Here is a 23,663-nt window from a genome sequence, read left to right on the forward strand (position 1 = left end):
ATGTTTCAGATTTGTAAAATATTGAATCACTAGGATTCAAGATTTTAATGATGTGATAACACTGTCTTTATCGTCAAAATATTTCTTTTAATATTTTAGTCAGATTCATGTCTTTTACAAAGTGTAAATCAGATATAAAAGCATAAGCAATTGCATCTCAGATATAAAAATGAATGAGCAGGAAAATGAATTGGAAGTAGTTCCAAACATTTACAGAATTTCCATGCAAGGGATTGGACCCTGTATAGCCCTCTAGGGTCAAAACTAAATTTGAAATAATGCATATTAAAGTATATTTTTATTTGCACGGAGAAAGAACGGAATCGTAAGAAAAACTTTGTCTGCGCGAACCGTTTTAACGGACAGATATAGTACATCCATAGAAATTGTGGAAGCAGTATGCAAAGGATTTAAAAGTCTCATGAAATTTTTTGTATCTTTTTGGTTAAAATTGATTTTAAATTTGAATTAAATTTTCTTTATACATGGAATTTTGAAGCTAACTTTCTTAAAACAACTAAATGTTTCATTATCATAATTTTTTATAATATAAGCTGTTTATGTAAATTTTTTAAATTAAAATCCTTAAAAAAATCTTATTTTGTAAGAAAGGGGGAGAGACTGCTAAAATTTTCTAAAAATTCCTATTAAGATTAACTTGGTCCTACTCATACTATGGCGTGTTTTGTTTTTAACATCGTCATATGAAGAAGAAAATCATACTGTAGCACCTCTTTTCCCCCTTGAGAAAAGCGCCCCCTTGTGGCGTTTTACAGAAGCCTCTTGTGGCGTTTACAAACAGTTAAACGGGAGACTTGCATTCTGAGGTCGACTTTTTCCTATGCGCAACCCTTGCGCTAAAGCCGAATGCTTTCGGTTGGAAACGGTGGAGTCCCTCCACCATACTGTTTACTTTAACCTAATTGTTTATGTGTGTTTGTAAATTTTGTAGTGTAGCTGTGTTTGTGTAGATTAAAAATATTATATTTAAAACCGGGCAGTTCATCAGAAAATCGCAACACACTCACTATAATATACATTTTGGACTTTCCCTCTGTGACTATTGAGCTTTAAAATTTCATACGAATTCAAAATTTTGATGGCAAGATACCAGACTAAACTTAATTCCATTTTGATTCATACTGTAAACGTCAATTTAATATATTTAAAAGTCTACTGTAATATGAAATTTATGATTTTTTTTTCAAGTGTGCGTTGGCAACTATCAAAGCATAATTCTAAAACTTACTTATATCATAGTCTGCTGTGTTTATCTAGTTTGAAAAATATATTGATTAAATATACACAATATCATTTATTGACGTATAAATTGTCTTGTTTTACTTCATCAGATTTCCTAAAACAGAGGCTGTTGTGTTTCATTAGATTTCAAACTTTTGATTCTTTGTTCAAAAACTAATAACAGATTTTTGATGGTATATATTGATTTTTAAATGCTCAGAGGGTTCATAATTTAATATTCTATAAACATAATTAAAAATCTTAACAAATTTTCAGTAAAGAATACATTTTTACACTCATGTATAAAAAATAGCTTACAATATATTTAATTGGTGATTTTTATTATGATTAAATTTTTATTATAAATTCCCAACATGGAAAATAAGCAAAACATACGAGTATTATTAGATTCAATTCATTTTTACAATTGAAATGTGCCATTCTATTTTTAAAAAAATACAATTGGACATTTTGCAACATTTACTATACGATTGTGAAGTTTTGTAAATTAGTTTCATTTCTAATTTAGAGCAAACGATTTTTTTTCTCTTCAAATATTTACTGTAACTCCATTTTACTTTAATCATATGGTGACAGTCTAAATACATTTTGTGACAAACGTTATCTTTTTTTATTTCATAAAATTTATTCTTCACAACTATATACGAAATAATGCAACTTCTAAATTCATTATATTCAGCTTGGCATATAAGTATTAATTTTAAAACTTTACACATACATTATGCAAAATTATATTGCGTCAATTATATGATTATTCATTTCTTTACTTTAATCGATTTTGATAAATATATTCTTGCAAACGATTTCCATGCATTTTTGTCAAATAGAAATTATTGCAAACGATTTTTGTTTCGTATAAACTTATGAAACATATGTAATAAATTATATATTATTTTTTATAAAATTTAACAAACTCTTTAATATTTTTTGGAATGCGATCATTTAACATTTTAAGTTAATTAATTTGTATAGAAGTGCAAGAAAACTATAAAAAAAGTGATATCTTTAAATACAAGAATATGCCATTGCTCTTTTTATATTGTTCGTCTTCTGTTCGATTGTTCATCGTTTTCACTTAACGAGAATCATAGTTCATAAAGAGTTCAATTCACTGTAAGCATCTTTTTCTTCCTCTGAATATTCTTCATAATAGAACACTTCACTTGCTTCGTGATTGCTAAAACAGTCTCTGAGAACTCCGAGGACTGTCTCTAGCCTCCTATCCAAAGCATCTAGATGAGGATCGAGTAATATCGGGTTGAGTGGATCTCTGTACAGAGAACAGCGCATCAGATTTGATAATTTCATTGGATTCAGTTGAAGTTGCAGAAGGCGATAGAAGGTCGTGATATGTATGAAGCAGCATTGGATTAATGGGGCCAAAATAGATAATTCGTCATGTTTTGCTTTACCAAACCTATTAAAAACAAATACAGGTTAAATTAGATACATTAAAGGAAGAAGAAATCAATTCATTGTTTTGATATTAAATAATGACACCTATTTCATTTGATTTTCAGGCAGATAATTTATTTAAATACGAAATTATTTTTTGAAATTTTTTAAAAAAATATCTATCAATCTTTCTTTGCATTAAATTTAATTTTTAATCAGTAATGTATATCGCCAATTTATTAAATCTCCAAAATTATAAGCACATTTTAAAAATGGCAATTTTGAAACAGTTTAATTTGGAAAAATTTTTTGATGGCTTTTTCTTATAGATGAAATAATATGTTTTTTTTAAAAATCAAATCTATGTAAATATTAAAGCTTGAAAAATTGAATTAAAAAAATTAAATTATGGACAACATATTAAAAAATCTCATAACATATTTGAACACTCAAGAAAAAGAATGCAAATTACTTTAACTTCATTTAATCTGAATTTTTTTGAACAAATTAAAATTTATTAAATTTTATTAAATTTCCCGTCAAATTTCATATTGGAATTCAAATCTTGGATAAGTAGAGCATAGTTATTTTCAAAATTATTCGGATTTAAAAATTATCTCATTTTTTTCCCGATATTTTGGATAACTTATTGTTTTTTAGGTATACTTTTATGTTTCTTTTTTGTGACTTATTTAAATGGCTCCAAAGTGATTATATATTTCCACTTTTTATATTTCGTAGTTAATACTACACTCTTTTTGTTAGATAAATTAGTTATACTAAGATTTTTCCTATATTAAATTTTGATATTGAATACATTGAGAGTTCTATAACTTAATTTACATGTGGAGTAATATATTTTCCAAATGATATCATCATTTAGGCATAAGAGCAGCACAGTGCCCTTTCTTATCTAATGTCAAAAAAATTAATTTTGAAAAATACCATAAATGGATGAACATTTTTAACTAATTTGACCTAAAGAAGAATTTATAAGCTTTCTTTTTCATGATGCATTTTCCTGATGAATATCTCTACGTTTCATAGTACAGTTTTGCGTCATTTAATTACACAATTTCTATCAAGTTGAAAAACATTTCTCTATTAATCATCAATAAAATTTATGGAAGCTTTAATAATCTATCGAAACTACTAATTATAATGCGAAGATTTTATTCATTATTTCTCTAATATCATTTATATTTATTTATTAAAATACCATTTACATGTTTCTCCTTACACGCGGTATCATCCCAGTCTGAATTCCTTCGTAATCCTTATAATGACAAAATTTTTCATTTATATGACGCAAAGCATGAAAATCGTAATTATGCATCGTTTTTAGGATAAAGAAAACTGAAATCTTCTGAAAACAGAGATCACTTTTGACAACTATATGAAATGTACTATTGGTATAATGTTTTTGGAATTATTTACAAATAATGAACTAAAACAAATTTTCTGATGCTAATTTAAATGATGTCAAAGATGGACGTGAAAAAAATTATTTCACCTTGATTTAGCTAAGCAATGGGATATCATTAAAAAATTTCAAATTAAACTTTTGTCAAAAAGCTAATGAGAAAATATCATTGGAGACAATTCGATTCATGATGCTGTATTTAATATTCAAAGGCAATCTGATGCAAAAAGAATAAGATTCTTTTTATTTAGAGTATACTTGTATGCATATAAATTGTGTAAAATGAAAAAAAAAAATGTGTAATTTGTCTCAAGATATCCAATAAAGGAATTATTTTAAAAAAAACTTTTATTAAAAACACTGATTAAATTTTAAATTTAATTATTACTTTCAATAATATGCAGCAATATATAGTAATCTTTAAGTTTTAATATTGCTTTTTTTAAATATTAATATTAAACTTACAAAAATCAATTTTTTAAAATTAAAGCTTTGGTTATACGATTTTTCTAGCAATACGTCATTTTACATCAATCCTTCGTCGGCGTCCTGGCGTAGGGGAGCGCGTCATCCCCGTGATCTGGGTGTTCCGGGTTCGAGTCCCAGTGCTCGGGCATAGTTATACTTCATCTATGAGGTGTATGGATGTGTCTCTCTGTAAAAAGGGTTGTGCAAGCGAATGAGATGCGTGAGTAGCTAAGATATACTCTTGACCTTTGATGACGCTACTGAAACAAGAACCACTATCTTGGTTTAAAATCTCTGAATTCGTCAGCGGGTTTGTCTATGACAAGTGCTATAAGAAACAACAACATCAACCCTTTAAAACACATACTTTATTTTAATAGTTTTATAACAGAGGTCTTACTGTGTTTAATAGTTTTATACTGTATTTAATTTGTATTTTTATTGTATTTAATAGCCTTACTGTATTTTAATAATTTTATAACAGAACTCTTATAAAATGAGTTTTATATTTCTAATTTATATATAAATACCAAAATTCTTAAAGTTTTCTATAAAGTGCATTTAATATTCTTATATATATCGTATCGAAGTAGCAAGTGAATAGCAACTGCAAAGAATATTTGAGCGGTGGTAGGGTCAACAAAATTTATCTAAGGATCTGCGATTTGTAATCCCAAACGTGTGTTGCTTTAAGTAGACATCGTGTTTCAATGATTCTGTAACCGCATAATTTATGCTTACACTCGAATATCGTTCTTGCGTTTTATTTATTCAGTGGGCAACTTGTACTCTAACATTCCCCCAGAAAATCGACGCAATACGTTTTGCGATTCCTTACAGTTTTGTACATGGATTCGAAATAATCGTCATTGGTTTATTAGGATATTTAATGCGTTGTGATCTTTCCATGGAATATTAAGTTCTCAATAAGCTCAGTTGCTGATTTAATTTTTAAAAAGGAAAAAAAAAAAAGTGAAAAACAGTAATTTACCCTCTTCCATGGTCTAGATGCAAAATAAAGCTGTCATTTCCAAAAATTTTAAAGGTTTCATAGTGATGTCGATCCATATTACCTGAAAAAAATTAAGTGAATTAAATGACATTTGATAAATTATTATCAAAAGTAACCGATATATTTATGTATATTACAAGCCATTACAGACCTTGAAAACTTGAGAAATAATGATCTCTAAATTAATCGAAGTTAGATGGATACTTTAAAATGTTAATGTTGATAGAGATATAAAAATTTGTTGGTTTGAAAAAATCACTGACATACTTTTATTATAAGGTGAAATATCTCTATGCAAAGTAATGTCAAACATCTGTAATACTCAAAATATTTGAATTCATTCTGTTTACTGACCTTTCTGAGTTTCCATTTATCAGGCAATATGATTTGGATTTAAAACGGGCTAGAATCGCACGTTTATTGATTATAATAATTTCACTCGCCCATCGAAAGTGATTTTTATTGTTCAATCAACTTAATCTGATATTATAAGAAGAAATTAAAATGTTAAGCTTAATGTCATTTTTCCTTCAGAATTCGCCAAATTCGCCAATTTCATTAGTCTCTAATCTAATGGCATTTGTTCTATCCCTTTTCCAATCAGAGATGTTCTTAACTGAGTGCATTACAATTCACTCAGAAAGTTGATACCACTTTTCGTAATTATTCTATTTAATATTTGCCATTTTATATTTTCTAATGAGGATGTAACAAAAATTAAAAAAGACAGCATTCATCTGACTGTTGATATCTAAAGAGTTATTAATTCCAATTAAGCAAATAACTAAAATACAATCATTTATACGTCATCACAAATTTTATTAAAACTTTAAGAGTAAATTGAACACACGTCACACTTTGGCGCGCTCTCTCCGAGAGAATTAAAACGATCACTACATATCTTTGGAAAGCTTATTGTTTTTGGTAAGTTAATAACATGCGCGTCTAAAATATTTCGTTTGTATTTAATTATTTCCTATTTTATTTGTTCTCCTTAACATTGTTTATTCTAATCACTGTTGCACTTGATACTTTATATCATCAATCAATAAGGAAAATTAGGTATTTTTATTGATAGCATGACAGCTGGTGCTTTAAGGAGCTGGCGACCTGGCATAGAGGTAGCGCGTCTTCCCCGTGATCTGGGCGTCCTGGGTTCGAGTCCCGGTTGGTTGGCATGGTTGTTCTTCATCTGTTCTATCTGTGAGACGTGTGAATGTGCCCCCCTGTAAAAAGGGGTTGTGCAAGCGAATGTGATGCGTGAGTAGCTAAGACGTACTCTTGTCCCTAATTGGTGCTACTAAAACAAGAGACGCTCTCTTGGCTTAAAATTGCTACCATCGTCAGCGAGCTTGTTCATAATAAGTGCCATTAGAAACAACACAAAGATAGAGGAAGTGCTTAAGGTAAGAGACTTAGAATGCATTTTCCTAACATTTATTTCAGCCAAATTAACTAGTTATCCTTAACAGCTAAAGTAAGCAGTTCCGAAATAATAAACACTTTGTTATTTTCTTTTCATTGTATTTTTTATGTAAAATTCCAGTGTATACAACAGTTATTATATGACGTGGAATTGATATATATTCCACGAGTAGTAAGTATCAAGAATCAGATTATTCTGAAATAGAAAACTGATCAGAAGTCCCACAATTTTGGAATGCCTTCCGAGACTTTTCTGCAATATATTTATCATAATTTAATATTGCACTTGTAATTTTTATACTTTTTCATTACAAGGATAGTGTACTCGAACGAAATTTTAATTGAAATCAAGTATTTAGCATATTAATCAAAGATTTTTTTACATGCTTCCAATTTCGTTTGCAGATTAATTTGTTCCATTTTTAGTGAAGTTTACTGACTGAGTTATAAAATTCAACATAGATGACTAACTTTTGCATCAGAATATTTTAATTGTCTTCAAAATTATATATATATTTTTTGCTGTACTGTTTAAAATTAATTTGAATTCTTATATATCATATTCTGAAGCCAACTCTTTCGAAAGTGACCCACAATTACATGCTTTGCTATTTCAGCTTGTCCATTTTAAATTAAAATCAATAAAAATTATTTTACCTAGTGATTATTTAACAGAAATCATTATGTAAAGAAAATAGAAAAATTAAAAGGAAATCTACGATTGCAAATTTCAAGTTAATCATGTGAGAACATTATTATTTTTCAAGCCATTGTTTGTCTTAATTTATTTAAGTTAATTAACCAGTTTAAACCGATTTGAAACACGAGACTTCTCTATCGGTCTTTCCTCTCTCCCTCTCTCTCTCTCTCTATATATATATATATAAAATTTTTAAACTTTCATTTTCAATTTTTTTTTAGTTGTCAAACAAAGTTTTGGAGCTAGACCGATTTTGAGTTGAAATAACAGCTATGATGTCATAGTTCTTTTAAAAACGCATCTGCCGTCAAAGAAGCATACGTAATGATAAAGCAATACTGGTAAAAGCAGGTCAACCTTCTAAAAACGCGTTTGCTTTCAAAGAAGCATACATAATAATAATAATGCAATACTGGTAAAAGCAGGTAAAAAAATATATGCGATTAAAAGATGATGATGAAAATTGTCATTTATGCTTTATTCGTTGCTTACGCGATTTCTAACTTCAATATTCATTGCCTACGAGATTTCGAGTTTCAAAACCCCCTAACCAAAACAACATCATGTTCTCAGATGATAATAAAGAAATGTATGCAACTTTTTTTTGTTGTAAATTTTAATGTTGCTGCTGTGATAATGCATGTGAAGCGCGCGCGCGCGCATACACACACACACACAACCAAACAAACGATCACAATATTAAGTGAATCGTGCAAGTAGAAAAACCATAAAGCTTATGGAATTACATATTTTTAAATATAGCTGATAAAATATTAACCAGTTGATGAAAACAGATTTGAATAAGGGGAAAAGAAAAATTATTATTTCAATCTTTTAGAAATATGGGAAAGAACGAACCATAAAATTAAAAGATAATAATGCAACTTAAATCTAAACATAAGCATAAGAAAAAAAGAGAAAATATCAGAAACATGAACATCAATCTATTACATGAAGCATATTTCTCGATTGTTGATTATGTCACTGACATAGAGTCATTGACCCACATTTTATTAATCTCTGCTTTCTCAAACCACAACTTACCGATCATAAAATCCAATATGGAAGTGTCAATGAGATCTGCCAAGCGTTTAGTGTTGTCGTACAAGGGATGTTGCCGAACTGTCTGGCAATAATCATTGTTGAGTTCCCATTCTGCTTTTCGTCGCTTGTGGTACGTCCTTTTCCACGGATTCTTCCACGATTTCCTGCCACTCAGAGAATCGGGTGGCAGAAAGGCAGCCAAACTGCCTTCGATGGCGTCTGGCTTCCCGCAAATAGCATGACTGGTGTCACAGTAGTAGCTGCAGTGACCATGGAAGCATATATTCTGTGCTAAAAAAATAGTTGTTCATAATATTTTATTATTGAAATGTAATAAAGAATTAAAAGCAATTGTGTGAAAATAAAAAAGTTAGTTTAAAAATTTCTTATATTAGCACTTCCAATTTTAAAAGAATTAAACATTTTTTAGTGTAATATCTACCTATGGTTCTTTGAGATATCATTATCTCAAAGCTCCATATATGTACATATCTATGTGCGTGTTGGAGAAAGAGAGACTTTCTTTTTTAAAAAAATACTTCTTGAACATTACAAGGGCTATTTATTGGTGAATTTTTTTTAGATAACCTTGCATACATTATAAAAATAAAATAAAAAAATAGAAAATAAAGTCCTTAAATCCGGAGTTTTGTTATACACTTTACAAAATTTCGACTTAAAACTTGCTGCATTTATGGAGCATAGTATGTAAATTTTTTCCATAGTAAGTCATTTAATCATTATTTTTTTTCAATTTAGTATGGTGCAATCTACCTTTGGAAACTCAGAGAGCGTTTCCATATAGTTAGGATTCAAATAAATGATTAAAAAAATTAAATTGTTGTCTTTAATTGTTAATGTTTCGACAACAAAAATATTTTAAATCCTCTACTGACTTTTTCCTAAGGATAGTTTCAGAATAAATATTGTCACGAAGATGCAACGAATAACAGGTCACAAAGTGACACTAAAGTTTATTAGCTTTAAGCAACTCGTAACATGCAGGCGAAGAACTGATTTCACTGCTTGGGGAACTCAGAATTTATACTTTTACAGAATAAACTAGAATTATAAAAAAGGTTATAGAAAGTTCTAAAAACTTCTATAACATTAACAAATGAATAATAAAAATTCAAATAAAAGTTCAGCCTTTAAATTAATAAGACATGGTTTGGATTCGATCCCCCGCCCTTGTGCGTTCCAACCGCGTACTTTACTTCTGAGCCACACTTACTACGTGCAGATCTTCCTTTTGTGACAGTATTAATCTATAAATCAAATAGTTTTTGAAAAGTTTTAAATAAGATTACTTTTTCTATTAGCAAATTATAACAGGATAATAGGCATGTAAATAAAATGATATTTCCTTTCCTGACCAACGCAAAAATATAAAGGATAATCAATGCATTCCTGAATTGCGATCAGAAGACCAAGATGACAGAAATACTCCCTTATCCACCTGGGCCTTTTGGCCCAGCTGCCTTTTTGGTCCCAGGGCCTTTTTGGCCAAAACTGCTCTTTGTACCATTAAAATCTAAACAAACAAAGAATTCATGCGTCGCCTTAGTTTTCTGATCCTAGCTCACTGATCATCAATAAAACGGATACAATTTAATACAATTACATGGTAAATTTTATAGATGACTAATGAATCTTCTTTATTGTTATTGGGAAGGAAATTCCTACTTCTATATAAAAGCCGATGCCGTACTTCTTCCGTGCTCCTCTCATTAACAAAGTGAGATCGCCATTTTATTGTCGAAATAATTTCAACAACTAGTATTCAAAATCTTAATGAAACAAATAACAACACGAAATAAAAAAAGGTTAGGAACACCCAATTTATTAGTCCCTTTTTCTACAGAAGTAAGCTTGCATACACAGGCTTTTTTTTTAAATATTATACAAGTATTTTAAGAACACTAAATTAAAATTTAGCCTGTTTTCAACATTGCTAAATTGAGTAATTATTTTTATGCATATCTTCACTGCATATTTTTGTTCCTGTAATAAAAGATTTTCTTTACATATCAAAGCAAGACTCAAGAAAAGTGATTATGAGCGCTTGAATACTGCATTATTTTCAGTTATATTTACAAACTCATTTTTATTTTTATAAAAAAATATGATTCAATGGATTTGCCATAAAATTATGAACATTTCTATAAACAAATGGTAACAATTGACGTGTCTCTAGTACAATAGGTAATTACATAATTTTATGTACATATAGAAAAATCAATTAAACCATTTATTTTTATGTTGTTAAAGGCTCAAGAGCAGATATCTATGTATATTTTTTACATAAAACGGAAATTTCAATTTAAAAAAATTGCAGTTTTTCTATTTTTTTAAAAATTTACTCTCTTTTTTCCTTTTCTTCTTCTTAGAATTCAGTGGTTTATAAGTTAGCAAATATAATTCTTTCGTAGATGTTATTCTAAGAATAAATACTTATTTTGATATATTTTTAAGGAAATTTAAATATTTTTTTTTTGGAGATTCCAAAAATTAATGAAATATGATTCAATTTATATTTACGTTTAGTTATATATGCAATGACAATAATGTATGCATCTTTTTGGTTTCTGTGGTATTATAGCCATTCTATCTTTTATAGGTACGATAATATATTTTCTTCAAATTTTCGATGTAATTTTTATTTATAAGAAATTCAGAAAAGTATCTGCAAAAAATTTAGAGAACATAAACGACACTAATTAGTATGTATATAATTGCCATAATATCATTTCATAACTCATGTATAACTGTATAAAAATTCACTTTGCTCAAAATATTATAAATATCGTTTTCGCCATATTTTTACAATATTATACAATAACATTAGGCTACATATTTGTGATTAAATATTCCTGAGAATTCCTAACTGATAGCATGTATTCGATAGCTGCACCTAAATTCTGAAACAAAAATATTCGCAATTCGATTTCTTCCGCAACGGAGCTGTTCTTCAACCATTTTGCTAATTGCACTTAATTTTCTGTTGATAAAACCGAAGTCTCGAGCAAAAGTAGGTCTAAAGCAAAATTATGTTGCAACTTACCAGGCGAGATGAAAAATGTCTTGAGCAATTCATCATCAGCTACAGCATATATTTCAGTCGTAATGTTGAGTTTTCTTCCAACTACTGGAGGACATCGTCGGAAGCCAAGAATCCTAAAATGACAGGTAATTGATGATTGCTAATTATGATTAAACGTAGGCGGAAAAAATTCAACGCAGAAAATTAAATTAAATATTCAAAATTCAACTTGTTTTATTCTTTTGCGAGCTTGTAGAGGAGCACTTTCCACATGATGCATTAAACCACACGATGCATGATATATGGTTTTGTATTATATATCTTTAATAGTAAGCAAGTAGTATAGCAAAGCTAAAATCACTAACATTTTGTCTGCTGAGCACATGGCTGTCTTGTAATGCCAAGCACATACTTTTATTTGAAAACAAGCATATTTATAGAAAATATAAAATGACAAAAGAAATTATTTATTTAAAATGCAATTTCTTTTTATTTCTTTCTGTAGTTTAAGGCATAATATCCGATATTCTGATAGATAAATATATTTTCTCATATAATCTTTGCATGATAAAATGTTCTCACTAATAATGCTCATATAAACAAGTGCGTTCATTTTTATTGTTTCAAAATTAGATTTTATTTCTCTATTATGCAACATATTCATAAAATAGCGTGGTGTATATTATCTAATAGATGTACGTCTGCATTATTAACCGTATGCCATTGGTGATTATCTGCGAAAGAGCCTGTAAACATGCGATCATGTTAATTTTTTTAGCGATTGATCGTTAGGTTGTGATTAATACACAAATACCAGAAAACTGAATATGTATCTTGGATATCTATTTTTCATTAATTTTAAATGCCATACGTTTAAAATTTGATATTGTACTTTCAAATCGAATAGTATACTTTCAATTTATTTCTTTTTAGTATTTCTTTGAATGGATGTTACCATTGTATAATGTTCTTTTGAACAAAAGTTTAAAAAAAAAAACGTCAGCAGTCAGAATTGTTCAAATAATATGACATTTCGTTTTAGCGCCGTACTGAACGAGTGACATATTTTTAAAAAAAAGTTTAACGGAATAAATCTTTGACGCATTTCATTTTGCCGAAAAATGAAAATACTTTTGAAGTAGGTGAGTATTTTACTATAATATAATTATTTTTGGAAAGGGATTGTTTTCTTGAAGAATTGATACCTGCTTAAAAAACTGACACCTGCAATTTTTTGAAATACATATTATAATATAAACGTGTATTGTAATTTTTTAAAATTATTTTTCCCTTTATTATTATTATTTTAATTCTTGTAATAATATAAAGATACTGTAAATGTTGAAGATTTTTTAACTGATTTCTGAATTTTAATTACTTAATATTTTCCCTTCACTGCAGATTGAAAATTAAAAATTCAATAATTTGATACACAAGTTATACTCGCTATTTATGTGAAGGGGTTAATATCCTACTAAAATTAATTTAAGTTTTTTATTAGATTCCTTTTTTTGCTATCATCTTATTCATAATACAAAGCGACACTTCAAAACTATATCTCATATCTATCGTCAATTAGATAAATAATTCATTCTTTGACAAACAGCCACATTTCTATTCAATAATATTTCGCACACTTTTTAAACAATTCGCGTTTCTGTAATTTTTCTTCGAGCCAACAACAACTACTTTAGAACATTTGCTTAATATGAAGCGAATATCCTCCATTACCGGATATTACTGAAGTGGTTTGGGGGAAAACAAAATGTGAAATTTTAATAAATGATGAGATATTTATCTGATGCCCCAAACGCCCTGCCCAAACTACGTGGTATTTAGGTCGAGATGTCTCTAACTTATTTCACGTTTTCCCTTTATTTATTGCGTTTGATCAGATTAACAGCTGTTGTCAGTTGACTGATAAAACAGATGTTTTTTTCCAAACAGGAAATAAAGCTCTCTTTCACGGAAAAGTTTGTAGAATCATGAGATATTCTTTGTTATAATATAACTTAACGTCGCAATTTTTTAAAAAAAGTATAGGTCATGTAACATAATATAAACAACTCTAAGTGTTTCCTTTAATAAAATGAGTAGTTTCTGAGCTAAATTTTATTTACGTTACAAATTTTACTATCGGTTTAAAGCAAAATGTTAGCTTAGTAAAACGATTTTAATCATTCGTCTTAATTTTATAAGCCTTTATTTAAAATAGCAAGTTATCTCTAAAATTTGAACTTTAATGCAACTGTGGAAGGCTACAAATACTTTAATAACTATAAATTTCAACTCGCTTATAAAAAATTAATTCTTATTTTATTATATGAGTAAATTAAGGAACCAGAAAAAAAAAATTAATATTTATATTGATAAATAACCGCCACAATTTACTTCATTTTAGTGGAATATAAACTAGTTGATATACTAAGAATTGTTAGAGAATAATTAAATTAATTTTTTTCACTAATTGAAAATGAATTGCAATTAAACCTCGTTTATCAAGCACCTTGTATAAAGAGTACTTCACATAACAAACAAAGCGAAATAATAATAAAAAAAAAGTGACTCATTATCGTGTGACGTTTTGCAAAACGAGTGGGAAGAGGACAGTACGGCGTTACAGGTGACAATTGGGTTGTATCAGTTTCTGTTGTTTGAAGAGAGCTACATGGAAGTTCTGGATGGATTACGTTGTCGAACGCGACTCTGAGGCTGATTGAGCAGAGTATTTGTGAGGATTATTAATGGACCAGATTTTGTATCTGGCCAAGATTAAAGGTTTAAACGTGGATAGCAACAATACCGATGAGCTGATGGAAGAAGATAGCCCGAAATACGGAAGAACTTATGTAGCTACATTTTGTGCCACAGTAAAAAGCTGCGGAGGAGATTTGGCGAAGAGAGGAAGTTGTAGTAGGTACCACAAAGCAACAACCTTCCAATGAAATAAAGATGCTGAAAGTATGAAAATTATTGTATCGTACGCTGAGAAGCATCACCCTGGTAAAGAATAGCTACATACACCGCAAATTCATTTAAAGATAATGCTCTGTCTCATTTCGTCAAATATTGAAATTGATGCAAACACAAATGTCTTTAGAAGACATCTTTCAAAAAAAAAAAAATCTTGAATAATAAGTAATAAATTTCGTTTCTATGTATATGTATATTTATTTTTTCCAAATGGAATGCATTATCTTATTTTACATGAAATTCTATGGTAAAAAATTGTTTCGCTTATCGAATGCTTCGCATTATGACTAAGATTCAAGAACGAATTATGTTCCCTAAGCGAAATTCCATTGTGTTTAAATAATTGCCGCAATATATTTCTTATTCTTTAATAAAAAAAAGCAAAATATAAAATACTTACTACACGTATTTACACATATATTACACTTATTATAAGGTAGTATAAGTTATAAGTACTTACTACATGTATTATAAATTATTACTTAATAAACTAACAGCTGAATGCTGCATTGGTGTAAACTTTTATGCGAGAAAGAATAAATATATTTAATTTCCGCATTTGATGGAAACCTAGCGGGTCTTTAAATAAACGCAATTTAAATAATATGTAATTTTTAATAATAAAGAAGTTTTTATATGATATATTGTAAAGCATTCTTTTGTTGCCAGAAACTTTAGTTTTATTTAAAGTGAGATAATCTAACGTTCTAAAAATTGTTAGATACTTACAGTTCTCGGAAAAATTGCTAATTGCCAAAAGCGATTTCTAACAATAGCAATCTGCTAAAAATGCCAATATTTGCTATAAATTTTTAATAATTTTTAAAGAATTATATGAAAATTAATTGAACATTCCGAATGACAATATAAATACATATAGTTACAGCATAGAATAGGTCGAGAGTTATTTAAGATAGTTTATTTACATATTTATAGAAAGTTAAAAGCAAGCAATTCAGTTTTGAATCAACTTTGAAATAACAGTAAATCTTAAAACAGTTTTTAAGTAAAGATACATTTTAATGTATCATTAAAGAAATCTCATTTGAAGTCTTTTTTTCTTCATAATTTGGATATTTAAATTTTAGTTTGCTAAACAAACCTCAAAGATCGGCAAGCTGATTACGTATGCAAAGGAAACATTGTTTTTAAATAATCAAAATAACTTTAATTAATTGTTACTCAAATTTCATTAAAATCTTCCTTATGTTTCATTGCTTATTTGTAAACCAAACGATTTGTAAAAAAAACAAAGCTTATTTGTAAACAACAAGCAAACTTTGTAGAAAAGTTTAGATTTCTATAAAATACATAAAAAAACATAGCATTTTTATTCTATTTATGACGGAAAAATGTAGTTCTTGATGCGTGAGATAAATTGCCATAATGGTTAAAATAATCAATTTTTGAATTACATTCTGAATCGTCAGAATTCAGAGATTCTTTACGTTTGTGTGCCTCTAATAACAATGCAATATTTTCAAAACTTAATTGTCAATTAATCAATCAATTTCATTTCATTTTGATACATTATGAGAGAGAATCTGGCAGAGAATTTCAGAAAAAAAAGATTAAACATTCTAAAATAATGATATATAATAAAGGCTGAAATCTAAAAAAATAAAATGCCACTGAAAAGCCTGCTTTCATTAATGTTCTAAAATACTGAAAATAATGTTTTCGATTAGAAATTTAGAGGTTAAAACAAAAATTACAAAAACGTGAATTCACTGAAAATAATAAGATAAAAGAAACTAACTAAAAACAATAGGCATCAAATAAAAGAAAACTCTTAAACATTTACTAAAGATTAAAGTATATTAAATATGCTTAAATTATGATTTAAAGTATTTATAACAGCAAACCATATTTTTACAATTTTTGCAATGAATAAATTTTTGATAAAAATCTATTTCATACATTTTGATCCACTAATAACGGGTTTCTTAAAAACTTTTCTCGTATTTATTATTATAGAAGTTCCACATTGCAAATACTAAAATTTGTTGAAATATTTAAAAAAAAAATTCTTGTAAAATATAAGTAACGTGGGACTTTTATTTATCGATATCGATATCAAACGTTTTCCTTTTATTTAATTAATTTGCTTAATCTGAAATATTTTGAAAATATTTTAATTTTTTAATTCTTGTGTAATGATTTTTAAAGTTTTTTTCAGTGATACTTGTTCTTGCTTAAAAAATTTAATACGCAATTTTTAAGTAGTTATTCTGTAAAAAAGAATTCGAAATAATCTTACCTGTCTAAATGGAAAGCTGCGATTTCACTGACGTGCCTTTCATAATCAACAAAATAGAAGTGATTAGGTTCTGTCTCCTTCTGACGATCAAATCTAACTGACAGAAGAAATAAATTATCTTGATATATTTTGAATTATCTTGATTTTCGCAATCATGTCACAACATTGAAACAAAATATTTAAATATATCCAATTATTAGTATTTTTTTTTTAAATATTTTTTCAGTAAAGAAAAAATGTAAAGCAATTTTATGTATACTTATAAGAGTATGCATTTGTGAGCAGGCATATATTCTATGATCAGACGAATCTATCTCAATTACAACCGTAGAATCTGACGCACATTTGATCGTAATGGAGACTCAAAAGTACCACGAAGTTCGAATTTTGAAATTCTGAATAGAAAGTTTTTAATTTAATATTTTTGGCTGTTTTAGTTGAATTTTAGAAAATATTTATACACAGAATAACTGTTATCTAAGATAATAATAAATATGAAGCCATTTGTGTGAGTGTTTGTGTTCTACAAGCCAGACCGTTTGCCCTACAGCTAGTAAATTTAGCACATGTATAACCATGTATACCTTGGAGATCAGAATTGTGCCCTTCGGGTGCTTTTTTTGAAGTTTTAGTTAATTAAAAATTAAGCTGAATTTCGGCGCTTTTCTTCGATAAATTCCGAAAATATTCCCGCTAAAAATAAGTTTTATACAGCTTCAAAGTATAAAGAATTATTTTTTTTTCTTAATGCCAATTTAATAGTTATGCGAATTTTCGTTAAGAGTTGGCAATTTAAAAAAAAAATATTTTTTGTCTAATTTTTTTCAATAGATTGTATTGTTGCTCTGAAGAAATCATTTTCATTATTTCATCCACTATCTGATTGCTTGATATTTTTACACTGTTGAAAGATAAAGGACAAGTTTCCTATTTCATATCTGTGTAGTATGAATGGTATAAAAATGAAATTACAATATTGCAAAATTTATAAAATAGATGAATCGAATATTTATATTTTTAATTGCGTCATGATGTCATGGGACTGATCTCCATTAGAAAAAATTCAGCCGACGTCCTGGCGTAGGATTAGCGCGTCTTCCCCGTGATCTGGGCGTCGTAGATTCGAGTCCCCGTTTGGGCATGGTTGTTCTTCCGTTGTTCGATGTGTGAGATGTGTGAATGTGCCCTCCTGTAAAAAGGGGTTGTGCAAGCGAATGAGTGATGCGTGAGTAGCAAAGTCGTACTCTTGGCCCTAGTTGGCGCTACTCTAAAAACAAGAGACGCTCCCCCACGGGCTTAAATCGCTGTCTTCGTAACATCGGACTTGTCCATGGCAAGGGCCATAAGAAACGACAAACAGCAACATATTGATAGCTATACATACTTATCAATTTTGGTTCAAGTTAGGTTTTCTTCAAATTTATTATTCGCTAAATAATATACGCTAAAAAAAATTCATGTATGCAATAAACAGAACTTAAGACAGAAGTTAATTAAAATAAAGAGGTTTTAATGCGTGATAATTTGGCGGAATCTTGAGCATGAAGTAATATCTACTCGATTCAAACAAACTTATGTGTTTGATGGTCATAAAATAACTTTCCCAGTTTGGCGGCATCTGCAACTAAAACGAATAAACGCAATGGAAACACATTTCATATACAGTCTGTGGAAGGCATGGAAAAAAAAATTCCGCAGAAAAAAAAATAGTATCAAAATTTGCCGATAGGAGAAATATTGGCGCTGTGGGAGTACTGTTATGAATGAATTCCAGAAACGCACAGAAAATAATCTTTTATTCATCAGTATTAAGGTCCCCTGGACGCCGTGCAATATTCTGATCTTCTCTGCGTACTACATATTGTATACGGTGTATGATGTTTTAGCCGATTGGGATGAGCTTTGGTTGTGGGTAGATGGCGCCACAACAGCTGTACGAAGGTTCATCTTCCGAGGTCACCATGTAGCGATATGAGATTGAGTGAGGTCAGAACCTGGGACCTTGCGGTTCGAGTCCAGTAACATAACCAGGATACAAAAGCGTACGCTCTTGTAGCGTACTTTTTAACTGGCTTATATGCTATTCACCACAATGTTCTCTACTACATGTAAACTGTCAGTTTTGACGTTTATAACAGCCAGTTTCGTGTTCCGTTTTAAGACATGCAGGTTTGCTTAAGAGCACCCACTTCATTACACAGTCTAGTGTAGAACAGTTGTACCAGTAAAACATGTTGTGTTAAGGCAGATCCCATATTAAGCACACATCAACAGTCAAGGAACACTTCAATAGTTAAGAACGAACTGCTAACAGGTCATTAGTTCTTCCCTTTTTACAAGGAATGCATGACGCCGTTGTCACGCATGCAGTAAGAATTTTACATAATCCATCTCGATATGCAAATTTCTTCGTTCGTACGTGACAGCTGCGCCAATATTTCTCCTATCGACAACTATTAGTACTCTTTTTTGCGGAATTTATTTTTCTATGCTTTCTAAAGTCTGTATATGAAATGTGTTTTCATTTCGTTCAGTCGTTTTAGCTGTAAAAGCCCTTAAACAGGGAAAATTATTTTATGGACACTTTGTATAATCAATATACTCAGCGAACCAACTGGTCATCGGAGACGAATGATTTCAAATAAAAAGAACAGGAATTTTTCAAGCCATTCATTGACCGTGTCCCATAAATGAACTTTCATAATATTCAAATTTTCACTGGAAAGTTCCAATAAGACCACCTTTTTACCAAATCAAGGATCAAAATCGTTCTGACTGGCTGAGAGAACAGTGTTGAATGGGTATGGAAAAAGAAAAGATAAAAAGATTGACAAAAGGATATGGGGACAGAGATTGGGAAAGAATAAGCGCATGAATAACTAGACATTGGTCAGTATGACTGAATTTTATGTTATCCAGATTGATTAAATAAATGTATTTCATGTATATCGAGCGATTAATATGAGTTTTGACGAAGCTACCATTAGTGAACGCAACTTCGTTTGAGGAAGCTTTGACTGTGCTTTAAAGATTCACAGATAAAACACAGATAACACGGAAATTTAAAAGATCTTAAAACTAAAAGATTCTCATTGCTTCTGTTTTGGATCCTGAAGTTTTCTTGTAAGAATCAAAATCAGCTAAAATATAGTCCTTGATGAATAAAAGAAAAGCAACTAGAAAGGCCCCAAAAGTTTTTTCATTAAAATTATATTATTTTATTCAAAAGAAATTAATCAAAGTAAGGAATAGAATGTGCGAAACATAAAACGTATAGTAATAGGGACGAACGTTGTACCAGTGTTGCCTACATTACACATTTACAATTATTAATGTAGGAATTCTTTTTTCATGAAATATCAGAGACGTAAAAAACAACAACAACGGAAGTTGTCTCCCCAAATTTTCTCTAATAAATTTGTCATGCCAGAGAATGCCTTAAATGATTTTGGCGTACAACAGTTACGAAATATTTACCTTGACGTGAATTTAGCATTTTTACTGAATCTATCTTTGACATCCTTGGTGAGTGTTTTGGCAATTAATCACTCGCATGATGTAATAGTATCCGAAAATAGAATTTGTGCTTTAAACGCGTTTTTCGCAACTGATTGAAACAAAAATTTGATATAAAACTGCACTTACAAAATAAAAATCCCATACAAAACTTGACATATTTAAGTCACTGCATTTTTGAGTGATCGCGTTTACATATTTCTGAAAGTACAGGCAGGGAGACAGTCAATTTCTCATTGGATTTGGATCCAAATTCAATAGGTGTCTACATTATGGAGTTTAAATCTGTATATCGAATCTTATCTATCTAGCTCTCTTCATTTTATAGTTATAGTGCTAACTTATATTCGAACTGCCGGACAGACAGATTTCCTCTGAACGAATCTTGATCAAAATTTAATAGAAATCTATAAAATTTATTGTCAAGGCTGTATACCATCCTTGACAAATTTCATCCGTCTAGAGGAAAGCGTTTTTGAATTATCTTTGTCACAGACAGACGGACATTTAAAAAATTTTTGTTTTCGAACTCAGGTAGGTCTGAAACATGGAGATTCGTCAAAGTCTCGAGTTCGCATGTTTTTGATGAGTACTATACTTTCTTTCTCTATACTACATATACGAGAAAGTAATTCATTTCTGATCTTTATAAAAAGACGTGTGGCAATTCGATTTCTGTTTCCTAACTTTTTCTTTCCTCTTTTGCACCTGGTTTGTTCAGTTGTGTATGATTTACTCAATATTTAGATGGGGTTATTTCAATACAAGCGTTTCATAACCAATTTTAAAAGGAAAAAAAATTTCTTCTTTAGTATATATATTAAATGAATGACAAGCTTATTTGAGTAACACAGGTTCGGTGTCGAAAATATTTAAATTCAAGACAGATGTGGTGAATGCACAGAATGTTGACATTGAGTGTATTCATTGTCTCGAATCGGTTATTTTATTTCTAGGATTATAGAATTTTAAGATTAAATAGTGACATTTTTCTGTTTTCAATATTATATTTTCCAGAGGTCATGATATCATTATATATGCATAGTTGTAATAATAGTTGATTTTTTCATATTTGCATCTTTTCCGCCATTTGGTTGAGATATTTTCATATGTATCCTCATAATTAATTAAGATTTAATTAAACAAACACATAAAATCTAATGGATTTACAAAATATCACTCTCTGCCTAAATGGAATCATTCCATGTAAATTCCAAGTTTAGTTTAGTTTAGTTATATTAACGTCCCGTTGTAAAGCAACACTAGGGCTATTTTGGGACGGACCTGGTAATTTTGAACCACTGTCAGATGACGAGGACGAAACCTGAGCTGGCACCCCCCCCTTTTAAATGAATAATAATTTCATTTAAATTTAAATGAATAATAATTTTCATAAAATGTTGAAATAGATTTTAATAATATTCTTGTTTATTGATAAATAAAACTAGACTAAATCCGAGCACTTTGATTCCCTTATTAACCTTTAACCGTCGGATCTGTATACATATGGGAATCAGATAATTACTTTTCTAAGTTAAAAGTTGAAATTTCATCACTCAAAGGTGCCATTATTTCACGTAATGCACAAAAATCTCAAGTATTCGGTGGATTCATATATGAATACATGACTCAGTACATTCCACAAATGGAAAGTGTCTTTTAATTAGATTATGGAATAAATAAGACAGTTAATGGGTTAAGGCATTTTTCAGAAAATGTCATGTTAGTAATAATTAATTAAGTTCATCAAATTTTCGTGCATTTTAATGCTTTAAATGCCCTGTAGACTTGATAAAAAATGATACATAGGGATTCAAGTCCATATCCTTTTATTTTTATTATAATTTGATCCTATATTTTCAGTCGTTATTCTTTGCAACTATTATAATTGAAATTCCCTCAAAGCTTATCTGCTCAAGCTGAAAACTGACCTACAGATCCTACAAAAATATCAATTATTCAATAGATTCAAATAAGCATGATATATATCAAACTTATTAAACTGTAAAACACGTAACTCACTCTGCAGAAAATCGTGAAATCGGCAACAACAGAGTTCAGCACTTAATGAAATAATAGAAAACACAAATAACTCTAGTTATAAGATTTGGAATTTACATGTCCTCCCGCTGGTGTAGTGCGGTGTGGATAGGTGGTGGGGGGGGGTGCCAGCTCAGGTTTCGTCCTCGTCATCTGACAGTGGTTCAAAATTACCAGGTCAAAATTACCAGTGGTTCAAAATTACCAATATTTAGATGGGGTTATTTCAATACAAGCGTTTCATAACCAATTTTAAAAGGAAAAAAATTTCTTCTTTAGTATATATATTAAATAAATGACAAGCTTATTTGAGTAACACAGGTTCGGTGTCGAAAATATTTAAATTCAAGACAGATGTGGTGAATGCACAGAATGTTGACATTGAGTGTATTCATTGTCTCGAATCGGTTATTTTATTTCTAGGATTATAGAATTTTAAGATTAAATAGTGACATTTTTCTGTTTTAAATATTATATTTTCCAGAGGTCATGATATCATTATATATGCATAGTTGTAATAATAGTTGATTTTTTCATATTTGCATCTTTTCCGCCATTTGGTTGAGATATTTTCATATGTATCTTCATAATTAATTAAGATTTAATTAAACAAACACATAAAATCTAATGGATTTATAAAATATCACTCTCTGCCTAAATGGAATCATTCCATGTAAATTCCAAGTTTAGTTTAGTTTAGTTATATTAACGTCCCGTTGTAAAGCAACACTAGGGCTATTTTGGGACGGACCTGGTAATTTTGAACCACTGTCAGATGACGAGGACGAAACCTGAGCTGGCACCCCCCCCCACCACCTATCCACACCGCACTACACCAGCGGGAGGACATGTAAATTCTAAATCTTATAACTAGAGTTATTTGTGTTTTCTATTATTTCATTAAGTGCTGAACTCTGTTGTTGCCGATTTCACGATTTTCTGCAGAGTGAGTTACGTGTTTTACAGTTTAATAAGTTTGATATATATCATGCTTATTTGAATCTATTGAATAATTGATATTTTTGTAGGATCTGTAGGTCAGTTTTCAGCTTGAGCAGATAAGCTTTGAGGGAATTTCAATTATAATAGTTGCAAAGAATA

The 23,663-nt window shown here is 29.5% G+C and overlaps 1 protein-coding gene across 3 annotated transcripts in view; it reads right to left on the minus strand.

Annotated features, from left to right (window-relative positions):
• Window positions 1-1,595: 1,595 nt before the first annotated feature.
• LOC129971597 (extracellular serine/threonine protein CG31145-like) overlaps window positions 1,596-23,663 on the minus strand; it is an 80,206-nt gene continuing 58,138 nt past the window's right edge. For all 3 annotated transcript variants that reach the window (XM_056085513.1, XM_056085514.1, XM_056085512.1), the window contains 5 exons: window positions 17,007-17,099; window positions 11,795-11,907; window positions 8,731-9,021; window positions 5,541-5,622; window positions 1,596-2,680 (listed from right to left, as the gene is read on the minus strand). In XM_056085513.1, coding sequence (XP_055941488.1) covers window positions 2,356-2,680; window positions 5,541-5,622; window positions 8,731-9,021; window positions 11,795-11,907; window positions 17,007-17,099 — 904 coding nt within the window. In that variant the 3' untranslated portion in view covers window positions 1,596-2,355. The remainder of the gene's footprint in view (window positions 2,681-5,540; window positions 5,623-8,730; window positions 9,022-11,794; window positions 11,908-17,006; window positions 17,100-23,663) is intronic.

Source organism: Argiope bruennichi, chromosome 6 (genome assembly GCF_947563725.1).
Source record: "Argiope bruennichi chromosome 6, qqArgBrue1.1, whole genome shotgun sequence".
Lineage (NCBI taxonomy): Eukaryota > Metazoa > Arthropoda > Arachnida > Araneae > Araneidae > Argiope > Argiope bruennichi.